The 25234-nt window shown below is 36.4% G+C and overlaps 1 protein-coding gene across 15 annotated transcripts in view; it reads left to right on the top strand.

Annotated features, from left to right (window-relative positions):
* UTRN (utrophin) overlaps positions 1 to 25234 on the top strand; it is a 589012-nt gene that overhangs the window by 419465 nt on the left and 144313 nt on the right. For all 15 annotated transcript variants that reach the window (XM_074397323.1, XM_074397322.1, XM_074397326.1 and 12 more), the window contains one exon: positions 15367 to 15523. In XM_074397323.1, the coding sequence (XP_074253424.1) occupies positions 15367 to 15523 (157 nt within the window). The remainder of the gene's footprint in view (positions 1 to 15366; positions 15524 to 25234) is intronic.

The following is a 25234-nucleotide window of genomic DNA, read 5'->3' as shown; positions in this document are numbered from 1 at the left end:
ACAATACTTACAATCCACCATCCAGAAAAAGAGTTTATTCAGTTTATATACTTGATCTACAATATTTCAATTTGATTATTTATTTATTTATTTTTGAGACAGAGTCTTGCTCTGTTGCCCAGACTGGAGTGCAATGGTGCCGTCTTGGCTCACTGCAACTTCCACCTTGTGGGTTCGAGTGATGCTTATGCCTCAGCCTCCCACGTTGCTGGGAATACAAGCATGTGTCACCATGCCCAGCTAATTTTTGTAGTAGAGATGGGGTATCCCCGTGTTGGCTGGGCTGGTCTTGAACTCCTAGCCTCAAGTGATCCACCCACCTTGGTCTCCTAAAGTGCTAGAATTACAGGTATGAGCCACTGCGCCGGGCCCCAATGTGATTATTTAAAAATTCACATCCTCCAGTATTTTCAACTGTCGAATTCTCCAGGTTTTAAATATTTATCTTTTTTTTCCCTGAATTTTCACATCTTCCTTCTAATCTTCAGTTGCTTAAACCCTTCCTCTTTTTAGACTCCATTAACCCCATTTCCCTAGTTTGGAGCCCACCGTAAGATACTTCAGCAGTGTCAGGGCCGTGAATTTCCTTTCCCCTTTTAACTTCCTCTGTTTTCTGGTCTCTAGCATTCCTGGGTCCACACCCTCTCTATTGCTTGCCTTTAATCTTTGGACTCCGCCTCAGGTTGCACTAGAAAGTGAAAAATCGTAACCTTGATTCTTTCTACTTATGATTGATATTGTGATTTTCAATGATTTCACCACCTTGCCTATTTTATCTTTTAATTATTTATTTTTTAGATTTTATGTTTATTTTATTTAACTTTTATTTTCAGTTGAGGGGGACATGTACAGGTTTGTTATATAGGTAAATTGATGTCATGGGGGTTTGTTGTGCAGATTATTTCATCATCCAGGCATTAAATAACCAAACAGTTATTTTTCCTGATCCTCTCCCTTCTCCCATCTTCTACCCTCTCTTAGGCCCCTAGTGTGTGTGGGTCTCCTGTACGTATCCATGTGTTCTCATCATTTAGCTCCCACTTATAAGTGAAGACGTGGTATTTGATTTTCTGTTTCACATTAATTTGCTCAGGATAATGGCCTCCAGTTCCATCCTTGTTCCTGCAAAGAACATGCTCTCATTCTTTTTCCTGGCTGCATAGTATTCCATGGTGTATATGTACCACATTATTTCAATCCAGTCTATCATTGATGGACATTTAGGTTGATTCCATGTCTTTGCTATTGTGAGTAGTGCTACAATGAACATACTTGTGCATGTGCCTTTATAATAGAATGATTTATATTCCTTTGTGTATATATTCAGTGATGGGATTGCTAGGTCAAATGGTATTTCTGTTTTTAGGTCTTTGAGGAATCACCACACTCTCTTCCTCAATAGATGAACTAATTCGCACTCCAACCAACAGTGTAAAGTGTTCCTTTTTCTCCTCAACCTCATCAGCATCTGTTATATTTTGACCTTTTACTAATAGTCATTCTGACTGGTGTGAGATAGTATCTCATTGTGGTTTAAATTTTATTTCTCTAATGATCAGTGATATGGAGGCTTTTTAAAAAAAATATGCTTGTTGGTTGCATATATGTCTTCTTTTGAAAAGTTTCTGATCACGTTCTTTGCCCACTTTTTATAATGTAGTTTATTTTGTCCTTGTAAATTTGTAGTTTCTTATAGATGCTGGATATTGACCATTGTCAGATGCATAGTTTGCAACAATTTTCTCCCATTCTATATGTTCATCCTGTTGATATATTCTTTTGCTGTGGAGAAGCTCTTTAGTTTAATTAGATCACCTGTGTCAATTTTTGCCTTTGTTGCAGTTGCTTTTGGTGTCTTCGTCATGAAATTTGTGCTCATTCCTATGCGTAGAATGATACTGCCTCAGTTGTCTTTTGGGGATTTTTATAGTTTTGGCTTTTACATTTAAGTATGTAATCCATTTTGAGTTTATTTTTGTATATGGTGTAAGGAAGAGATCCAGTTTCAGTCTTCTGCATATGGCTAGCCGGTTGCCCAGCACTGTTCAACTGAATAGGGAATAATTTCCTCATTGCTTGTTTTTGTCAACTTTGTCAAAGATCAGATAGTTGTAGGTGTACATCCTTATTTCTGAGTTCTCTATTCTCTTCCATTGGTCTGTGTGTCTATTTTTGTACCAGTACCATGCTGTTTTGGTTACTATAACACTGTAGTGTAGTTTGAAGTCAGGTATCATGATGCCTCCAGCTTTGTTCTTTGTGTTTAGGATTGCCTTGGCTATTGTGCTCTTTTTTGGTTCCACATTTTAAAATTCATAACATTCCATATGAATTTTAAAATAGTTTTTTCTAGTTCTGTGAAGAACATTATTGGCAGTTTCATAAGAATAGCATTGAATCTATAAGTTGCTTTGGGCAGTATGGTCATTTTAGTGATATGATTCTTCTTATCCATGAGCATGGAATGTTTTTCTATTGGATTGGATTGTCTCTGATTTCTTTGAGCAGTATTTTGTAGTTTTCATTGCAGAGATCTTTCCCTTCCCTGATTAGCCATATTCCTAAGTATATTATTTTTGTGTGTGTGGCAGTCGTGAACAGAAGTGTGTTCCTGATTTGGCTCCTGGCTTGACTATTGTTGGTGTACAGGAATGCTAGTGATTTTTGCACATTGATTTTGTATCCTGAGACTTTGCTGAAGTTGTTTATCAGCTTAAGGAGCTTTTGGGCTAAGACTGTGAAGTTTTCTGGATGTGGAATCATGTCGTCTGCAAACAGGTATAGTTTTACTTCCCCTCTTTCTATTTGGTAGCCCTTTATTTCTTTCAGTTGCTTGATTGCCCTGGCTTGGACTTCCAATATTATATTGAATAGAAGTGGTGAGAGAGAGCATCCTTGTCTTGTGTCAGTTTTTAAGGGAAATGCTTCCAGCTTTTGCCCATTCAGTATGACACTGCCTGTAGGTTTGTTGTAGATGGCTCTTAGTATTTAGAGGTATGTTCCTTCAATATCTACTTTGTTGAGAATTTTTAACCTAAGTGGTGTTGAATTTTGTTGAAAGCCTTTTCTGCATGTATTAAGATAATGAGGTGGTTTTGTCTTGCTCTGTTTATGTCATGAATCACATTTATGGATTTGTGTACTTTGAAACAACCTTTCATTCTAGGGATAAAGCCTATTGATCATGGTAAAATAGCTTTTTTTGTGTGCTGCTGGATTCGGTTTGCCAGTGTTTTGTTGAGAATTTTTACATCGATGTTCATCAAAAATATTGGCCTGAAGTTTTTTTCGTTGTTGTGTTTCTGGCAGGTTTTGGTATCAGGCTGATGCTGGCCTCATGTAATTTAAGGAGGAGTTCCTCCTCCTCAAATTTGTGGAACAGTTTCATCAGGAATGGTACCAACTCTTTTTTGTACATCTGGTAGAATTAAGCTGTGAATCCGTCTGATCCTGGGCTTTTTTTGTTTGTTTATTTGATAAGCTACTTATTACTGACTCAATTTCAGAACTTATTATTGGGCTGTTCAGGGATTCAGTTTTTTCCTGGTTCAGTCCTCGGGGAATGTATGTATCCAGGAATTTATCCATTTCTTCTATATTTTCTAGTTTATGTGCATAGAGATGTTCATAATATTCTTCATTGGTTGTATTTCTGTGGGGTCAGTGGTGATATCCCCCTTGTCATTTCTGATTGTGTTTATTTGAATCTTCTCTCTTTTCTTCTTTATTAGTCTAGCTAGCAATCTGTCTATTTTATTAATTTTTTCAAAAAACCAGCTCCTTGGTTAGTCGATGTTTCAAATGGTTTTTTGTGTCTCAGTCTCCTACAGTTCTGCTTTGATTTCACCGTGCCTATTTTAAAAGATTTTGATCTTTTTCAGTCCCTAAATTCTCTCTCTGCAGGTGACCTTCTTCTTCTTCTTCTTTTTTATTTTATTTTTTTTTTTTTGAGAATGAGGCCATCTGATTAATACTCTTTATGCTACTTGGAGTATTTAATCTGCATTGGCTCTGTATTTCACATTATGCTTTTATTGTGCTAAAGTTGATATTAACGTTTTAGCGTAAATGTGATGGCAGGGAACATTTGCTCAAATTTATCATATTTTTTTTAAAAAGAAAATGTCTGCCAAGATTATAATAACAGTTATATTTATTGAATATTTATATGCTAGATCTACCCTAAGTATTTTACAGATATTACCTTCTTTGACCATGGTGTGGCCATTGGAACAATGTAGTAATATGTGGCTCAATACCATAGATTAATATCCTAAATGTTATTTTTTAGTCTTTTTGGATAACCATGATTGAACTTTTTAAATACTAAAATCCACCATGCTACATCTTCTTTAGCATCTAAAACAATACATACCATGATAAATTTCACTTCAATCTGTATAAGAGAATAATGCTAATGATTTGAAACGTCAGCTAGAAGGCAGGGTGTCAGGAACTCTGCTTATATTTTTTACTCACTGGAAAAATGTGAATTGAAATACACTAGTAAGTTCTGTGCTGTGGATGACATGGTTTAAATTTTCATGCTAAACTTATTTAATTTGAGATTGTGTTAATTAAATATCCATTTATCAGCATAATGATGTTTAATATAGATTTTTATTAACATATGGTTTCAAAGACCAGTAAAATTGTCAAATCTAATGAAAACAGAGTTCAAAGATAAAATTCTATCTTCCCTTTCTTTTACGAGTCTCTTAAAAATTCAGGGCACCTTTTTAAAAGCCCTTAGAGAAGATTAAACGTTAGCATCATCATTTAAATCTAATGTTATCACATTTTACAATGTAATTGACACCACGTTTAGCCTTAGATAGTTGAGTTTCCTAACCATATTGTAAAACTACTAAATGTATTTTTCCAAATCTAATAGAGGAAGATTCGACTGTTCTCTTCTTTTTCTATATTTTCTAGTGCAGCACATTCCAAGAGAACTTTCTCCAATGATAGAAATGATCTATATCTACACTGATTAATATAATAGCTGCAGCTATATGTGGCCTATTGAGCACTTGAAATGTGACAATGCAACTGATAATCTGAATTTCAAAAGTTACTCGTTTTATTTATCCTAAATTTAAATTTAAATAGCCATGTGCTGCTGGTGTCTACCATATTGGAATTACAGCTTTGATGTTCTTTTCATCATAGTCAGACTGAATTCTGAAGACTTGACTCTTTTCTCCTAATATGCTGTAATACCTCTCCTGGGGGAAGGAATAATCTTTTAAAGTCTGTTATTCTTGTACTAATTAAGGCATTTTCTTTTATTACAACCCAATTTATAATTTGGGGTTTTACCATAAACCAAAAATATATATATACTTTTGTAGTAAGAATGCCCAATTGGATATTTGATTCTGGGTGATTGTTACACAACAGAGGATGGGACATCTCTGCCAGGGTGGGTGCTCCACAAATGTTTGCTTGTACTGAGTAAATGAAAAACTGAATTTTATTTTAACCAGTGCTCCTCCACACACTCACTCACACTATTTCCTTTCATATCTGTATACTGGGAGAAGGAATAATAACTTACTTGAAAGGATAGTTTCTTTGAAAGGAAGAGGCTTTTGCTGATTTAAAACAGATATTGGTTTGTACTTACCTCCCTAATTCTTTTCTACTATGCTTAAATGATGAAGTACGATTTTTATGGGTCTTTACCTTCTAACACATTTTACATTACATTTTTTAAGAATAACTGGTCACCTAAAAATGTTTATATAATTGATATCCAAGATGGCCGAATAGGAACAGCTCTGGATTGCAGTTCCCAGCAAAAATGCAGAGGGTGAGTAATCACCACATTTCCAAACGAATTTTTGCTGCCCACAGACCAGGAGACTCCCAGGCAGAGAAGCACCACGAGTTGCCAGTGAGGCAGTTTCAGTTGGTGCAGCAGGTCTCCCCACAAAAACTCATACAAATCCAGGCACTGTTTCAACTGGTGACTGGAATGCCTGGGAGACAGAGTTACCCATTCAACTGAAAAAAAGGGGACCGAAACAGGGAGCCAGGTGATCTGGCTTGGCTGGTCCCATCCTCACAAAGACCAGCAATCTGAAATGCTCTGGATTCAGAGTTTTACAGCAAGCACAGCTGGACCCTGGACGGTCCAGCTCTGTGGAGGGACAGGCGTCCACCATTGCCGAGGCAGTCCACCATTACTGAGGCAGACCGCCGTTACTGAGGCAGACCGCCATTACTGAGGCAGTCTGCCATTACTGAGGCAGACCGCCATTATTGAGGCAGTTTAACTATACCCCTATAAGCAAAACTGTAAGGAATTCCACACAGCAGTTGGGCAGAGCCTATGGCAGCTCAGTAGCGCCTCTGCTGGCAGACTGTAATTAGGCTACTGCCTCACTGGGCAGGGCATCTCTGAAAAAAGGCAGCAGCATGACAGAACTTATAAATAAAACCCCATCTTCTCAGGACAGAGCACCTGGGCAAAAAGAGGCAGTTATGAGTTCTGCTACAGCAGACTTAAATGTACCTGCCCAGCAGCTCTGAATGGAACAACAGAACTCACAGCTCAGCACTTAAGCTCCTATAAGGGACAGACTGTCTCCTCAAGCGGCTCACCAACCCTCATATTTCCAAAGAGACACCTCATAAAGGAGAGCTCAGGCTGACATCTGGTGGGTATCTTTCTGGGACAAAGATAGCAGAAGAAGCAGCTGGCAGCAACCCTTACTATTCTGCAGCCACTGCAGGTGATTTCCAGGCAAGCAGGATCTGGAGTGGACCTACAGCAGAGGGGCCTGACTGAAGGAAAACTAAGAAACAGAAAGAAATAACTTCATCATCAACAAACAGGACATTCACTCAGAGACACCATCTGAAAGTCACCAACTACAAAGACCATAGGTAGATAAATCCACAAAGATGAGAAGAAACCAGTGCAAAAAGGATGAAAACACCCAAAACCAGAATGCCTCGCCTCCTCCAAGGGATCACAACTCCTCACCAGCAAAAGAACAAGGCTGGATGGAGAATAAGTCTGATGAATTGACAGAAAAAGGCTTCAGAAAGTGGGTAATAAGAAACTTCTTAGAGCTAAAAGAACATGTTCTAACCCAATGCAAAGAAACTAAGAATGCCAAAAAACGGTTTGATAAAATGCTAATGAGAATAAACAGCTGAGAGAGGAATATAAATGAATTGATATAGCTGAAAAACACAACACGAGAACTTTGTGAAGCACACACAAGTATCAATAGCCAAATGGACCAAGCAGAAGAAAGGATATCAGAGACTGAAGATCAGCTCAATGAAATAAAATGCAAAGCCAAGATTAGAGAAAAAAGAGTAAAAAGAAATGAACAAAGCCTCCAATAAATATGGGATTATGTGAAAAGACCTAATCTGTGTTTGATAGGTGTACCTGAATGTGACGGACAGAATGAATCCAAGCTGGAAAACACTCTTCAGGATATTATGCAGGAGAACTTCTTCAACCTAGCAAGGCAGGCCAATATTCAAGTCCAGGAAATACAGAGACACCACAAAGATATTCCTCAAGAAGAGCAACCCCAAGACACATAATCATCAGATTCAACAGGGTTGAAATGAAGGAAAAATGCTAAGGGCAGCCAGGGAGAAAGGTCGGGTTACTCACAATGGGAAGCCCATTAAAGTCACAATGGATCTCTTGGCAGAAAACCTACAAGCCAGAAGAGAGTGGGACCAATATTCAACATCATTAAAGAAAAGAACTTTCATCCTAGATTTTCATATCCAGCCAAACTAAACTTCATAAGTGAAGGAGAAATAAAACCCTTTTTGAACAAGCAATTGCTCAGAGATTTCATCACCACCAGGCCTGCTTTACAAGAGCTCCTGAAAGAAGCGCTAAACATAGAAAGGAACAACCAGTACCAGCCACTTCAAAAACATACCAAATAGTAAAGAGCATCGACACAATGAAGAAACTGCATCAACTAATGGACAAAACAACCAGATGCCATCAAAATGACAGGATCAAATTCACACATAACAATATTAACCTTAAATGTAAATGGGTTAAATGCCCCAATCAAAAGACATAGACTGGCAAATGGATAAAAAGTCAAAACCCATCAGTGTGTTGCATCCAAGAAACCCATCTCATATGCAAGGACACACATAGGCTCAAAATAAAGGTATGGAGGAAGATTTACCAAGCAAATGGAGAGCAAAAAAAAAAAGCAGGAGTTGCAATCCTAGTCTCTGATAAAATCGACTTTAAAGCAACAAAGATCAAAAGAGACAAAGAGGGCATTACATAATGGTAAAAGGATCACTGCAACAAGAAGAGCTAATGATCCTAAATATATATAAACTCAATACAGGAGCACCCAGATACATAAAGCAAGTTCTTAATGACTTACAAAGAGACTTAGACTCCCACACAATAATAGTGGGAGACCTTAACACTCCACTGTCAATGTTAGATCAATGAGACAGAAAATTAACAAAGATATCCAGGACTTGAACTCAGACCCTGACCAAGCAAACCTAATAGACATTTACAGAACTCTCCACCCCAAATCCACAGAATATACATTCATCTTAGCACCACAGCACACCTACTTTAAAATTGACCACATAATTGGAAGTAATCACTGCTTAGCAAATGCAAAAGAATGGAAATCATAACAAACAGTCTCTCAGACCACAGTGCAATCAAATTAGAACTCAGAATTCAGAAACTAACTCAGAACCACACAACTTCATGGAAACTGAACAACTTGCTCTTGAATGTTGACTGGACAAACAATGAAATGAAGGCAGAAATAAAGATGTTCTTCAAAACCAATGAGAATGAAGACACAACATACCAGAATCTCTGGGACACATTTAAAGCAGTGTCTAGAGGAAAATTTACAGCAATAAATGTTCACATGAGAAGCAAGGAAAGATCGAAAATTGACATCCTAACATCAAAATTGAAGGAGCTAGAGGAGCAAGATAAAGAAAACTCAAAACCTAGCAAAAGACAAGAAATAACTAAGATCAGAGCAGAACTGAAGGAGATAGAGACACAAAATATCCTTCAAAAATCAATAAATCCAGGAGCTGGTTTTTTGAGATCAACAAAATAGACAAACCACTAACCAGATTAATAAAAAAGAAAAGAGAGAATAATCAAATAGATGCAATAAAAAACGATAAAGGGCATATCACCACAGATTCCACAGAAATACAAACCTCTGTCAGAGATTACGACAAACAACTCTATGCACATAAACCAGTAAACCTGGCAGAAATGGATAAATTCCTGGACACTTGCATCCTCCCAAGCCTAAACCAGGAAGAAGTCAAAACCTTGAATTGACCAATAACAAGGGCTGAAGTTGAGGCAGTAATTAATAGTCTACCAACCAAAAAAAGCCCAGGTCTAGATGAGTTCACAGCCGAATTCTACCAGACATACAAAGAGGAGCTGGTACCTCTTCTTCTGAAACTATTCCAAACATACAAAAAGAGGGAATCCTTCCCAAATCATTTAATGAGACCAACATCATCCTGATACCAAAACCCAGCAGAGACTCAACAAGAAAAGAAAACTTCAGGCCGATATCCATGATGAACATAGATGCAAAAATCTTCAATAAAATACTGGCAAACTGATTGCAATAGCATATCAAAAAGCTTATCCGTCACGATCAAATAGGCTTCATCCTGAGGATGCAAGGCTAATTCAACATTTGCAAGTCTATAAACATAATTCACCACATAAACAGAACCAAAGACAAAAACCACATGATTATCTGAGTAGATGCAGAGGACTTCAACAAAATTTAGCAGCTTTTATGCTAAAAACTCTCAATAAGCTAGGTATCAACGGAACGAGTCTCAAAGTAATAAAAGCTATTTATGACAAACCAACAGCCAATATCATACTGAATGGGCAAAACTGGAAATGTTCCCTTTGAAATCTGGCACTAGACAAGGATGCCCTCTCTCACCACTCCTATTCAATATAGCATTGGAAGTTCTAGCCAGAGCAATCAGGCAAAAAAAGAAATAAAGGGTATTCAATTAGGAAAAGAGGAAGCCAAATTGTCTCTATTTGCAGACGATATGATTGCATATTTAGAAGACCCCATGATTTCAGCCCAAAATCTCCTTAAACAGATAAGCAACTTCAGCAAAGTCTCAGGATGCAAAATCAATGTGCAAAAATCACAAGCATTCCTATACACCAATAACAGACTAACAGAAAGTCAACAATGAACTACTATTCACAATTGCTACAAAGAGAATAAAATACCTAGGAATACAACTAACAAAGGATGTAAAGGACCTCTTCAAGGAGAACTACAAATCACTGCTCAACAAAATAAGAGAGGACAGAAACAGATGGAGAAACATTCCGTGCTCATGATTAGGAAGAATCAATATTGTGAAAGTGACCATACTGCCCAAAGTAATTTATAGATTCAGTGCTATCCCCATCAAGCTACTAATGACCTTCTACACCCAACTGGAAAAAAAACACCTTAAACTTCCTATGGAACCAATGCCACACATCTACAACCATCTGATCTTGGACAGACCTCACAAAAACAAGCAATGGGGAAAGGATTCCCTGTTTAATAAATGATGTCAGGAAAACTGGCTAGCCATTGTGCAGAAAGCAGAAACTGGATCCCTAACTGACACCATACACTAAAATTAACACCAAATGGATTAAAGACTTAAACATAAGACCTAAAACCATAAACTCCCTAGAAGAAAACCTAGGCCAAACCATTCAGGACATAGGCATAGGCAAGGACTTCAAGACAAAAACATCAAAAGCATTGGCAACAAAAGCCAAAGTAGACAAATGGGATCTAATTAAACTCCAGAGCTTCTGCACAGCAAAAGAAACAATCATTAGAATGAACCAGCAACCAACAGAATGGGAAAAAATTTTTACAATCTACCCATCTGACAAAGGACTTATATCCAGAATCTACAAAGAACTAAAACAAATTTACAAGAAAAAAACAAACCCATTCAAAAGTGGGTGAAGGATATGAACAGACACTTTACAAAAGAAGACATATATGAGGCCAACAAACATATGAAAAATGCTCATTGTCACTGGTTGTTAGAGAAATGCAAATCAAAACCACATTGAGATACCATCTCACACCAGTTAGAATGGCGATCATTAAAAAAATCTGGAAACAGATGCTGGAGAGGATGTGGAGAAATAGGAACACTTTGACACTGCCGGTGGGAGTGTAAATTATTTCAACCGTTGTGGAAGACAGTGTGGCAATTCCTCAAGGAACTAGAAATAGAAATTCCATTTGACCCAGCAATCCCATTACTGGGTATATGTCCAAAGGATTATAAATCATTCTATTATAAGGACACATGCACACGAATGTTCATTGCAGCACTGTTTACAATAGCAAAGACCTGGAACCAACCCAAATGCCCATTGATGATAGACTGGACAGGGAAAATGTGGCATATATACACCATGGAATACTATGCAGCCATAATAAACGATGAGTTCATGTCCTTTGTAGGGACATGGATGAACCTGGAAACCATCATTCTCAGCAAACTGACACAAGAACAGAAAATCAAACACTGTTCTGGCTCATAGGCAGGTGTTGAACTATGAGAACACATGGACACAGGGAGGGAAGCGTCACACACTGAGGTCTGTGGTCGGTGGGGGGACTAGAGGAGGGACACTGGTGGGTAGGGAGTTGGGGAGGGATAACATGGGGAGAAATGCCAGATACAGGTGATGGGGATGACAGCAAACCACATTGCCATGTATATACCTATGCAACAATCCTGCATGTTCTTCACATGTACCCCAGAACCTAAAATAAAATTATTATATATATATTTAAAAAGAAATAACCCAAGGGAAATATATATATATATAATAAAAATTAAAAATGTATAGTTGTAAAAAATGATTCAGTTTAAAAAGGGTAACTTGTGTAGGACAGATTCTATAGTAGGCATCATCCTAGATTGATAATACAGTCAATAAAAGTGTCTATTTGTATGTATCAAAGTAATAAAGGCATGAACTGAAGTAGCTGAGATGTTAGAACTAAGTCAGTTGTCTAAAAATACAGATGTCCACAGATATGTTCAATAAAGAAATGTTTTAAGTGAAGAGTTTGAAAATCTGGTTGATCACTGGTTATCAATGGTCTTAGAGGAATTTAAGTTTTAAAATGCTTATAGGATAATTGAGAAAGTACCACTAAGCCAAACACAAATTTAAAGTTTCTTCTTACAAAGCATTCGACCTGTTGCCCAAGACAAGGCTTTCATCTTTCAAGATGAAAGAATTAAAATGAAACTAGAGCACTGAAGGCTACTACAGAAGCATGCATTTATTTGGGCATATGGTAGTAATCCACTAAACACTTAGTTATAATCTATTTGAGAATAACCAGAACAGATTTTCCAGACGAAGATTCTGCCTGATCAACTTGGTTTTTGCTATGGAAAATCAAAGATGCAGAAAAGCACACATATGCGAATGTTTTCTTTTGTATTTCAAAGCCACTTCAGCATCTCTTTTAAAAAGTTTTGTCTTCATTCTTGTAATTAATAGATAGTGCTTCATATACTAAATGCCGTGTTTCAGTGATCAGTTTCATTATTTCTGTGCAGTCATAAAAAGACTGCTTTGGAAAATACGTTTGTATGCATTTCAATACAATAAGTGTTAGCAACTCAATTTCAAAGGAATATAATGTGTGATTTAGTTATTGATTAATGAGTTAAACTACAGACATTGAAGATGCAGAATCAAATTATCTGAAATAAAAGGGTAGGGAACATGTATAAATGTTTTGTACCCGGAGACACTCAAGTGCTTCTTGATTGAGGACTTGTGATTTCTAGCTGGCTTTTGCAATTAAAAATATTGGAAAGAAATTGCAGTAGCTTAGTCAAATTTACTTGTTGCAGAATGGCTTATAACTACAGAGAGAATTTTCAGTTAATATAATTGAAATTATTTAGTTCTGCTTTGTGACAAATGAAATAATTAGTTATCAGGGAAAGGTAATTACATATTTGGCCTAACGTTAATCAATATGAACACAGAAAAGCTGGAGCTCAAGCAGAATCAGGACCTGGTTAAACTACAGTTTTGTAAAACGAGGTCAATTGTATCACCTGTGGAATAAATAGAACTGGTAGTAAATAAAATAAATTCTTTAATCATACTGTTCCCAGAGATTTACAGAATGCTTTGAACTTCTTTTGGTATTTAAAAATTATTTTTTATGATTTCATACATAGCTTTTTTTTAAATAAGTCGTAGAATTTGAGAGTTTTATATTAGCTGACAATGGAGTAATATAAGCAGGTTGCAGGGTAATTGGCCTTTTGTATATGACTGTGTGTGAATGCTCGTTCATGGTATTTTAAAGCATATGCAACTTCAATGTTGTTTCCTCTTAGCCAAGCATAATGGTTGGCAAACTGTAGTTATTATTTTCTGAATTAAACTAGAGACTAGAGATTTATAGTTGTTCTCATGAAAACATGAATTTTTAACAAAGACTTATGATTGAATATCTATGGCTGAGAATTCCACCTACTGTGATCAATGAGGGAATATTTGTTGAAATTAACCACAGCAGAACTATTGGCATTGAGACAGGGGCTCAAGTAGATCAAATATCCAAAAAGGAAATTATTGAGTGGTTTGAAAGACAGTCGTGGCTGTGCCTGGTTGCTTGGTCCCATATCCCTGAGTAGAGGAGCAGATTTATGGAGGTGGGAATCATCAGGCTAATGTCCAATTGAGAGTTGGACATTATATCCTTTTATGATAGGATATGAAGTGTGGTCAACAGAGGCTTCTTGTACCTGGGGTTGCCTCTAATGAGTCATCTTCTCTCATCACTATCGTTCATTGGAAGTTGTTATGTAACAAGGCACTTATCTGTCTTTGTCAGTATATGCTGATGCTCAATATGAACACAGAAAAGCTGGAGCTCAAGCAGAATCAGGACCTTGTTAAAGTGCAGTTTTATAAAGTACGGTCAATCTAGCACCCGTGGAATAAATAGAACTGACAGTAAATACAAGAAAATAAATTTTCTCATCATACACTCTTCATAGAGAATTACAAAATGCTTTGAACTCCTTTCTGTATTTAAAAATTATTTTTTACTATTTCACACTTAGCTTTTTTTTTAATCAGCAAGGTAGACATGTGCCTTGTTACACCTGTAAACCTCAAAGATCATGGACAGTCACAGTAATTCCATTTTCCCAAGTTAAAGCATAAGTTCACTTTCACAGTCTGCTCTCTGGGGTGATGGAGAATCGAGGAGTAAAGTCCAGTTCGATTCCTTGAGTCATTGGAGTTGTTTCTGACTGATCCATATTTTAAAATCCAGCTCACCAGTGGGCTTGAGTCTGGATAAGTGGGCTTTTACCAGGGCCCTACCGAGAGCAAAAAAAGAATGTGTGCATTGATTCATACTCCTATTCTCAAGGACCTTTGCTCCTATTGGAGCCTTAACCACATAAAGATGTATTTCCTAAACATATCCCTGATTATGGAGTTTATAATCTAAGAATCTGAAGGTGCATTTCTGTGTTAAATGCAGAAATTATTATTGAACAAAGACCTCACCTTTAAATGAAAGCATAAAGTACTGCAATGACTTTTACCCAGCTGTATCTGTTTCTAGACATTGGTCAGGCTTAAGCCAAATAGTGTCCTGTCCAAGCAATGCCTCGTTATTTTCCAACTGTTTGAGTCATTGCTAATGTTCTACTTTTTGGTTACAAGAGAAGGAATTTTTTGTTACAAGAGAAAGTAAGACATTGGTAATTTCCATTTCTAAAAAAAATTATTTGGTATATTTTTTGAAAAAAAAGTAATATGACCCTGTTATAAATCCTTAAACAGTGTAAAAATAGATAAAAATTAGGTACTTACTGTGCTCCTAATGGTTCTTTCCTGCTCTTTCTCTTTATGTATATAGATAAAATGAGAACAATATATTTGGATGGGCATATATACTATACATAAACTATCAAAACGTGGTTTGTAATTTTACATTCTATCATGGATATCTGTCTTGAAAGCCTTCATGGTGTATAGGTCTGTGTTTTAAATTTTGATACTTATTACCAATAAATCCTTTGAATATTATAGCTTATTCAAAATATCTATTTCTTACAGGAAATGGACATATGTATGTGTGTGTGTGTGTGTGTGTGTGTGTGTTTACAAGGAGTCTGCCTTGTGGAAGTGAACATTACTTGGTCAGCTATGATTATTATGCTAAAGGAAGATAGATAATTTTGTGAATGTAATTTGAATTTCTAACTGTGATTATTATTATCTCTCCACAGGGCCCATTTGGAGGCCAGTGCTGAGAAGTGGAACAGGTTGCTGATGTCTTTAGAAGAACTGATCAAATGGCTGAATATGAAAGATGAAGAGCTTAAGAAACAAATGCCTATTGGAGGAGATGTTCCAGCCTTACAGCTCCAGTATGACCATTGTAAGGTAAGTGGATAACCTATAGTGAGTAGCTTCTTTGTTGCTTTTTTCAAATTCTAGTGAGGTACATACTTGAAATAAAATTCTAGGTAAGTATCAGAGTTGAACCAATTTTCACAGGATTCTGCACCCCCATGTCTGCTTTTAATTGTTAGTATTTAGACATTTAAAGTGCATTCATTGTTTCCATTTGTATTCAGTTTTATCTTCATATTAACTAAATTTTTTTTCAAACAGTGCCAATATCTACAGTATAATACTGCTTTTAGCTTATTATGAAGTTTCTCTTAATTTCTAATAGATTTTAGAATCTTAATATATTGAGGGTTTTTTTTTTTTTTTTTTTTTTTTTTTTTGAGACCAAGTTTTGCTCTTGTTGCCCAGGCTGGAGTGCAATGGCACAATCTCAGTTTGCTGCAACCTCCACCTCCCACGATTCTCCTGCCTCAGCCTCCTGAATAGCTGGGACTACAGGCACCTCCCATGTGGGCCCAGCTAATTTTAAATTTTTTTTTCTTTTTTTTTTTTTTTTTTTTTTTTTAAGACAGAGTCTCCCTCTGTCACCCAGGTTGGAGTACAGTGGCATAATCTTGGCTTACTGCAACCTCTGCCTCCCAGGTTCAAACGATTCTCCTTCCTCAGCCTCCTGAGTAGCTGGGATTACAGGCAGGTGCCACCATGCCTGGCTAATTTTTGTATTTTTGCTAGAAATGGGGTTTCACCATGCTGGTCAGGCTGTTCTTAAATTCCTGACCTCATGATCTGCTTGCCTTGGCCTCCCAAAGTGCTGGGATTACAGGTGTGAGCCACCACACTTGACCTAAATTTGTAGTTTTAGTAGAGGCAGAGTTTCACCATGTTGGCCAGGCTAGTCTCAAATGCCTTAACTTGAGTGATCTGCATTCCTTGACATCCCAAAGTGCTGGGATTACAGGCATGAGCCACCTCACCTAAGAAAATTTTTAAACAAATTAACTTAATCTTAAATTCAAGTCATCAAATCATAAGGAATTACAAACTATCTTGTTTATGTTTAATAAAAGTGAAAAATAAGGACTTGTAGGAAATAAAACAAGTAATGCAGATGAAGACCACACTATTTAAGATCATTTTATGTGTTTTACTTTTCTGAACAAAGTCCTTTCTTTGAATTACATTTTTATGCTGCTCAAATTTCTGTTCCTATGCACATCTATACTTTTACTCTGATTAGCAAAAAGATATGCTGAAATGTCATCAACTGACACATTAATTCTTAGATCCTTCTATGATTAAATTTGTGCCTTGTTCACTTTTATTTATATCCCTTCATGCCCATTTTCTTGTATATTACCTATCATCTCGTTTTATTGTATTTTTTTTACTATTCACATGTAATGAAAGTTCTCATTCTAAATCTGGTCATTTTAATGTGACATTATGATTCTATTTTCATTTTAAAAATGACAAACACGAATCCACACATCTCCTAAAGGAACATGTCATCTATGTAATAACTTGCTTTAATAAACAGTGATAAGACCCTGAAATTTATTTATTTGATTTTGAACCCTTGTGACTAGATTATTAAAATTGCCATTTGGGCATATTTTTTCTTTCTACTTGAAGCAGGAATATGACAGAGAAATAACTCCAAGATAAGAAAAAGGAAAACACTGTTGGTGTATGATACACAAGATAATAGTAATAGAAGATTTAAAATGACCAATTAAGAAAATCACATTCTCTCCTGACTTTTTCTAACTTGTACTTCTATTAATTACTCAAACAATATTCCCTTTTTGTGAGTTACAGTATTAGAGATGAAATAGAATAACACGAAGCTCTTCTAATAAATGTGCTTCATAAGGAATACAAGCTGCTTATGGCCATATGCTAATAGCTTTTACTGAAATCCAAATCTTGAGGTATGAAATGATTTTCCTGTTCTGGCCTTAGCACATAAAGTACTCATCGGCCTCTCCAGTCAGTCCTGTCTGTGTTTTGGCCCCTCCCAGCAAGGTAACCTAGATTTAGGTTGTGTTTTGCTCTATCTTAGCGCACTGCATGCAGTTGCTCGGCTTCAGTCCTTTAGATGTAAGCCTTTAAGTAATGAAGATAATACTGATAATGATGGCAATGCAATTGGTTCATTTATTCAGCAAGTATTTATTGAGTTCCTAATACGATCCAGCATATTCTGGTCACTGGTGGATCAATAATGAACAAAACCATGGTCTTACCCGATTATGAGAGACGGACACTAGACAAATAAGCAATAAATATATATGTCTCATGGTAATAACAAAAACAAAGCAAGGTCAAGAAGGTAGAGGAAGATGGGGGATTATAGGCTGAGGAGCTATTTTATATGGAGAAGGTCAGAAAAGTGTCATAAATCGGGTGATTGTTTTAAACAGAGACCTGGAGTGATATAGTAAGCACTTAGCAGCCCCCGCTGGAAGCAGGAATTTAGGGAAATGAGGCAGAAAGCACAAAGGCCACAGAGCCTGCAATGTTTGGGGTATATTTGAAGAATAGCTTGGAGACCAATATGGATGAAATAGCTTAGTAAAATACAGTAGGTAGGAGATGAAGTTGGGGTGGTGGGTGGGAGAAGGGGATTCGGATCATGCAGGTCCTTAAATATTCTTTGTTCAAGACTTTGGCTTTTAGTCAATGAGATAGGAAGCCATGGAAGATGTAGGTGTGTCTATAGTGCTGTGATATAATATTACGTAGCAATTTCAGTTAAGTTATGAAGAGTAGAATATAGAGGAGTTCAGCACTGTTCCTGTAATCCAAGTGGCAGTGACTTGGAAAAGGGTATAGCAGGAGAGATGATGAAGAGTAACTGGTTTCTGAATACACTTGGAAAGAAGCAACAAAATTTGCAGATGGATTGGATGTGTAGAATGTGAGAGGAAGAGTCGAAGATATCAGAAGTCAGTGATTTTTGGACAAAGCAAATGGAAAATGGAAGTACCATTTAGAAAGATAGGGAAACTGCTGGAGTAGTGGTCTGGGAAGGAAATATAAGAGCTTGATATTTGACATGTGAAGTTTATAGATGTTTAAGCAGTTGGATATATGCATCTGAAGTTAAAAGAAAGATCAGGATTGGAGATCAAAATTGTTAGCCTGTATATCAGCCCTGGGATTGGATGAGATCACATATAGGGAGAGATTGTAGCTAGGGAAAAAAAAAATTCTAAGAAATTATCACTGAGAAATCACAACTTCAGAGTTTGGGAAGGTGAAGGAAGAGCTAGAAATCTAGAAAAACCGAGAGAGAACAGAGTCCAGGACACCAAAGGAGGAAATTGTGTTAGGAAGGAGGGCATGATCACGAGGCTCAGATACTACTGAGAGGTTGAATGAGAGGAGGACAAAAAATTAATCATCTCAAGATAATCTTGTTGACCTTGGACAAGAGTTATTTCAGCGGCATGATGGAGTTGGAAGCACAATTGGAATAGATTCGAGAAAGAATTTGAACAAAAGTACAGAAAACCATTTTAAGGACTTAAAAATGGTTAAAAAAAACAAAGGTAACAAAAATCAGACAACGGCTGAAGAAAGAACTTAGGGTCAAGTAATGGTTTCATAACTTATTGCTGAGTAGTGAATTATGAAGTAATATATTAATATTTTGTTATTCAGCATGTTCTATGCTGATATAAATGATTCTATAAAGTGGGAAGAATCGGTGAGGCAGGAGGGAGGATACCAGCTCAAACAGTGACAGGATGGGATCCACTGCACAAGTGGAATGGTTGGTCTTAGGTCCGTCTGACTCCAAATATATTCATCAACCATTGAAAACCTACATACTGAATGACTTTTTGTCCCAGCACCATTCTAAGCACTGGGGATATATCCTCATGTTTTTGTGTTTGTGTTTACTTGTGTCTGTTTCCTCTTCTTTGCTCTGTTATGTCACTGTCCTGGCTTAGTTTATGAAAGGATATAAAGCTACCTTTTTCACCCCATCTTTTTCTTTAGCTGCCTTCTGAAAATAGACAATAAAGAAATGAACATTAACATATTCTCCAGAGCTAATATTTTAGTGTATAGTGCTAGCTTTCTGCTAAATTAGTACTTGGTGTAGATTATTTGAACGAATTGATTCACAGAGTTCATAGAAAAAATCCTCCAGTTTTCTCCTTCCTATAGAACATGATACAATACAGAAAGATGTGCTGGATTTGGAGTAAGCGTTCTTTGTAAGTCATTGCTGAAGTTGCAGAGCTGGAGGATTCCGTGATTCCTTCCTGGGTAGCCATCATATGTTAATAAGTACATTAATTGTCATCACGTTTGACATTATGCCTACAGAAAAGGAAAACTCAAGGAAAGAAATAAAAGCTTTGAACATGAATTTTCTATATTTTCTTTATAGGTTGTGACATTTGCTATTGCTTTGTGAGTAAAATTTGAAAGTCCAGTGTTAATAATGAGTTTTTTAATGTGAGACACAGATCTGTAATGTAGACAATTTACTGTGAATTGTGTGTGGCCATTAGTTTTAGGGTGCACTGGAGGCAGGTAAGGAGGGTTGTTGGCTTCTTATATGAGTGAGAGTTTGGGTTAGAGGTGTGAGTGAGATACTGGTAGTAGGCACTGAGTTGGAATGCAAATATTTTTATGTAGGGGCTAGCTCTGTCCCTGATGACCTCAGTGACCCTGAAAAAGTCATTTGACTTACCCCAACTTCAGTGTATGGAAATAAGTAGTGTCTTAGTTCCTTTGGGCTACATCAACAAAATAAGATAAACTGGGTGGCTTATAAACAACAGAAAATTACTGCTCATAGTTCTGAAGGCAGAGAAGTTCAAGAACAGTGCATTAGTAGATTTGGTGTCTGCTAAGGGTCCACTGTCGGGTTCATGGATGTCTTCTCACTGTGGCCTCCCATAGAGGAAGGTGGTCTTTTATTTGGTACTGATCCCACTGATGACAGCTCTTCCTTGTGCCCTCATCACCTCCCTAAGACCCACCTCTCAATACCATCACTATGGGGGTTAGGATTTCAAACTGTAAATTTTGGTAACACATAGACATTGAAATTGTGCCAAGTAGTTCTGTCTCTACACAGAATTGTTCTGAGAAGCAAAAGAAATAGTGGAAATGAAAGTAATTTAGGAAAAGTAAAGTGCTGGAGGGCAGTATATAATTATATTCAATTATGTATATTCTGTCAAAAGCAACCTTCTTTCTCAAATGCCAAGAGTAATGTTTTAAAATTATATTACTGCAAATATTATATAAAAATATATAATTATAATTAACAGTAATTCATGCTAATATAAATCTACATTATTTACAATTAGGGCTAATGATTATGCATTTGTAGATTTAGAGGAATATTTAAAGAAATGTGATACCTACCTGTCATTATTTATCTTACTGAACATCATTGGTTATAATTATTGAATAGCCTAAGCATAGTTTAACCTTAGCCTTGCATTCAGGAATTCCCTTCCTGGGAGTTTATTTAATAGTTTTTGGCCAGTGTTCTAACATAAACATAAGTTTCTAACTTATCCTGAGTCTTTTCTTAAAATCAAAATATCTTACGGGTATGTAAGAGATTGCTCTATATTTCAGGGCAGCTTTCTTTTTTTTTTTTTTTTTAAGCCTTTGAAAATGTCCTTTACATCTGCTGTCATATTCTATCAATCAGGAAAAGTCTTTATTTAATGTATATGCATGCATAATTTAGAATTATCAATTACTGGACTGAAAAGAGCCTAAGAAATTACGTTAGTCCAGTCCCCTTGTTTACAATAGAGGAACGTGAGAGGCACAGGGTAGTTTAAAAAACTCTGAGTTTTCATCTCTCCTTCCCTCTCAAAACTACTTTCATTTACTTGCCGTGTGCCTGGCAGTTTATTTTTTTTTTAAGGAAAAATAACTTTATTTTAAAAAGAAATAAGTTCCTTATTTAAAGCATACATGAGATAGCATCTTTCATTTAGTCCTAAACTTGATTATGTATTCTCATTGTAATATTTCGATGACATTCTGGAAATGAAGTATATCACCATATACTTATTGGTAAATATCAGACTAAGCTACTGACTTTAGGGAAAATTTTTAGTAATTTTTTAAGCTACCCAGAGATATTTATTCCACAGTATATAGAATGAATTGGATTTATCTGAACATTCACAAATTTTAACAAAATTCTTTTTTTTTTCCATTGCATGCATCAATGTGCTAAATTCTCCACTACAATCCAGGTAAAATAACGATAGAGTGTGAAAAACAGTGTTGCCTGTGATAGACAAGATGAAATTACAGCATAAAGAGTAGCCAGGAACCTATACTATAAACATTATTTAGCTCCAAGTATCTTGCAACAAATAGCTACTAATAGGACTGTAGGACGCACGTAGGACGCAGCAATCCTGGATTGTAGTATACCTGTAAAACCCCTTAAAGCATTTTTTTCAACCTTTTTATTCTTACCCTCCTTCACAATTACAAAATTAAATTCAAATTCAATTAACTAGCTTTAACTATAAATTTCTTCCTAATGAGAGAAATTAATACTAAAAGATTTTGTTGAGTAGGATGATTTTGGAAGGCCACAATCTCTAGCTAAGATTTTTTTCACTCCCAAAACCAGATTTTGTCCCCATTTGAGAATCTAAGGCTTAAAGTTGATGAAATAAGTAAATTAAATAGGCTTTAACTTTATTAAAGAGAAAAACCCTAATGGGTAACAATGGAAGTTAATATAGTTGACTTCTTGACCATCTCTGTTCCATACTTGCTTATATGATTAGAGAAGAAATCATGTATCTTTATTTTCTTATTTTGGAGAACACAGGAATGGCATAAAACCTAATAGCTTGGAAAAGTCACTTAATCTCGCTACATTCAGTGTTCTTGACTATTAATTGAAAGAATTGGTATAGAGTAGTTGTTTTCAATTATGGCTACACTTTTATAGGGCATATAAAAGATATCAATGCTAAGTTATATTTACCCAGACCAATTAAGCCAGGCATCCCCAAACTACGGCCCACGGGCCGCATGCAGCCCACTGAGGCCATTTATCCTGCCCCCCGCCGCACTTCAGGACGGGGCAACTCTTTCATTGGTGGTCAGTGAGAGGAGCACAGTATGTGGTGGCCCTCCAATGGTCTGAGGAACAGTGAACTGGCCCCTGTATAAAAAGTTTGGGGACACCTGAATTAAGCCATTCTCTGGAGGATATGGTCTCAAACTATAGGTTAAATCAGAATCACCTGATGGGCTTGTTAAAACACAGATTGGTAGACCCCACTCTCAGAGCTTCTGATTCAGCAGATTTTGGGTGGGACCAGGAAATGTGCATTATCAAGTTCTCAGGTAATATTATGCTGTTAGTCTATGGACCACTCTTTGAAAATTGCTGGACTAGGGGTGTGTGTGTGTGTGTGTGTGTGTGTGTGTGTGTGTGTGTGTGTGTCTGTGTGTCCCCAGGTGAATTCTAATCTCAAAACTATTGGTATAGAAAATACGAATAAGGTTCTTTTAAATTCTAGGATATTTAGGCTTTAATATAATAAAAGTTGTTAAACATCAAGTTGACTTGTAGAAAGGAGAACTATGGACAGATATCAACTTCTTGGTCAATTTTCATTAAAAATTTGTTTCTTAAAACCTTTTAGAGTATTTTATGAAAATTAACTTTTTTTGAACTGCATTTATGGGTCTTCATTTTTCAGTAATTTATTTGGTTATCAGTGTCTCGTCACTTGATAAGACCAGTGGAGGGTTTGGACAGTAGCCAGCTGTTTTTGAATTGCTTGAAAAGAGTTTTGTAAATTTGTAGTCCAGAGGTAATTCTGTGATTGCTTCAATATTTATAATTGCAATAGTGCCGTAAGTACTGATTCTCTTACAAGACCATGTATAAACCAAGAAGCCTTCTGTATTTTCCATCCCAAAACTGAATCAATAATAAAGAGAGCTCCATTTTTTAGATAAAGTATTTAGAGAGTTTGCTTTTGGACCCTCATATTTTCCTTTCTTCTCTAGCGGCTCTGACTCCTCAGGTCTCTGACTCTCCATGCCTTCATCCTCTCTGAGTTCTTCTAGGATTGCCTGGCAGTTTCTAAGACACCAGAGAGGTCCTGATATAGAAAAAAAACATAGACCCTATCTACATGGAATTTACATTCAAGGGAGATCCTGTGTTTATCCTTAAACTTGCAGTTCCTGTTCTCTGTGTTTTGAGAAATCATTTCCCAAAAGGTTATGGCTAAGCTGTGAAACTGCATGTTGTTATCCCCAATCTGTGGTTGCCTTTGCCCGATCATCCACTTCTGTAACCCCCAACTTTGCTCCCGTGGTCTTTTAGTCTGTCTTTTGATACTATAACAGAATGCCAGGCACTGAGTCATTTGTAAGGAACAGAGATTGATTTGGCTCACAATTCTGGAGGTTGGGCTCACAGTTCCAGAGGTGGGGAAGTTCAGATCAAGGAGCCGGCATCTGATGAGGGTCATCCTGCTGTGTCACCCCATGGTGGAAAGCACAAAGCCAAGAGAGTGTTTGTGACACAGAGGAGATGGAAGCTGAACTTATCCTTTTATCCGTAACCCACTGCCCCTATAACTCACCCACTCCCACTGTGATAATGACATTAGTCCATTTACAAAGATCAAACCCTCATGACCTAATTACCGCTTAAAGGCCCTGCCTCTTAATATCAGCACAAATTTCATCTTGAATTTTGGAGGGGACATTCAATCCATAGCAGTTTGTTATAATTCAGGCAAGCTTTCAGTTCATGTACCCATTTATTTCTAATCTCGTTCTTTGAGGGATTATAGAACTCTTTTCAATTATAATATTATGATGTAGCTTTAAACAGAACATGAAAGTACGTTTTAAAACCAATTTTTTCAGATATGGTTAGCTTACTAAAATAAAGTTGCTTCTCTTTTCATTTAGTCTTGTCTATTATTATAAATTCTGTTAATATTTTTTCTGATCTCTTACTTTTTAGATCTTTTCCTTTTTGTAATAGTTTAAAAATCTTTTTAGCTACAAAGAACTCTTGTCTTCCAGCTCAAAAGTACAAAATTAGAATCAATCAAAATCAACCCTCAGATGGCTTGATACTAATATTAGCCAAGGTTTCTTTATTCCCTAAAATTTCCCATAGAAAGAAGGGGACCTTGTATTTGATTTCTAATTCATTCTCTGATCTTACAGGTAACAGTTTGAATTACTTTATTACAGACAACACAATACTAATTAATTTGACATTAACTCTCAATGCTAATTTAAGATTTCTAAAGAATATCAGATGGAATTTTGTGAAGAGACAAAGAAACTAACACTGATTTAATTATTCCAAAAGATATCTCATAAATGCAAGTTTTGAATGCCACTGTATACAAGTCTTTTAAAGATCTATTTAAAAAGCAGTTATCATACGTCTTTTCATTGTGGATGAGACAAGCATACAACCACAAGATGCATCTAGAAAACCATATGTGCTAATATTACCCAAACAAGCACTTAAGTATTATGTTAAAATTGCCTGTGACATCATCATTTACAAGTAAGAAGGAAAAAAAAAGCACCTCTCAATACCTTAGTCGAATGTAGAATTATGGCATGCTAGAAAGCTGTTATGTGCATCCAGTGATACTAAGATCTGATGTCGAACAGTCATGTGAACAATTCAGATGAAACAAGTATACATCTTAACTACCTATATCCCTAGAAGTT

Source organism: Saimiri boliviensis, chromosome 4 (genome assembly GCF_048565385.1).
Source record: "Saimiri boliviensis isolate mSaiBol1 chromosome 4, mSaiBol1.pri, whole genome shotgun sequence".
NCBI lineage: Eukaryota > Metazoa > Chordata > Mammalia > Primates > Cebidae > Saimiri > Saimiri boliviensis.
This window is presented reverse-complemented; position numbering and strand designations above follow the sequence as displayed.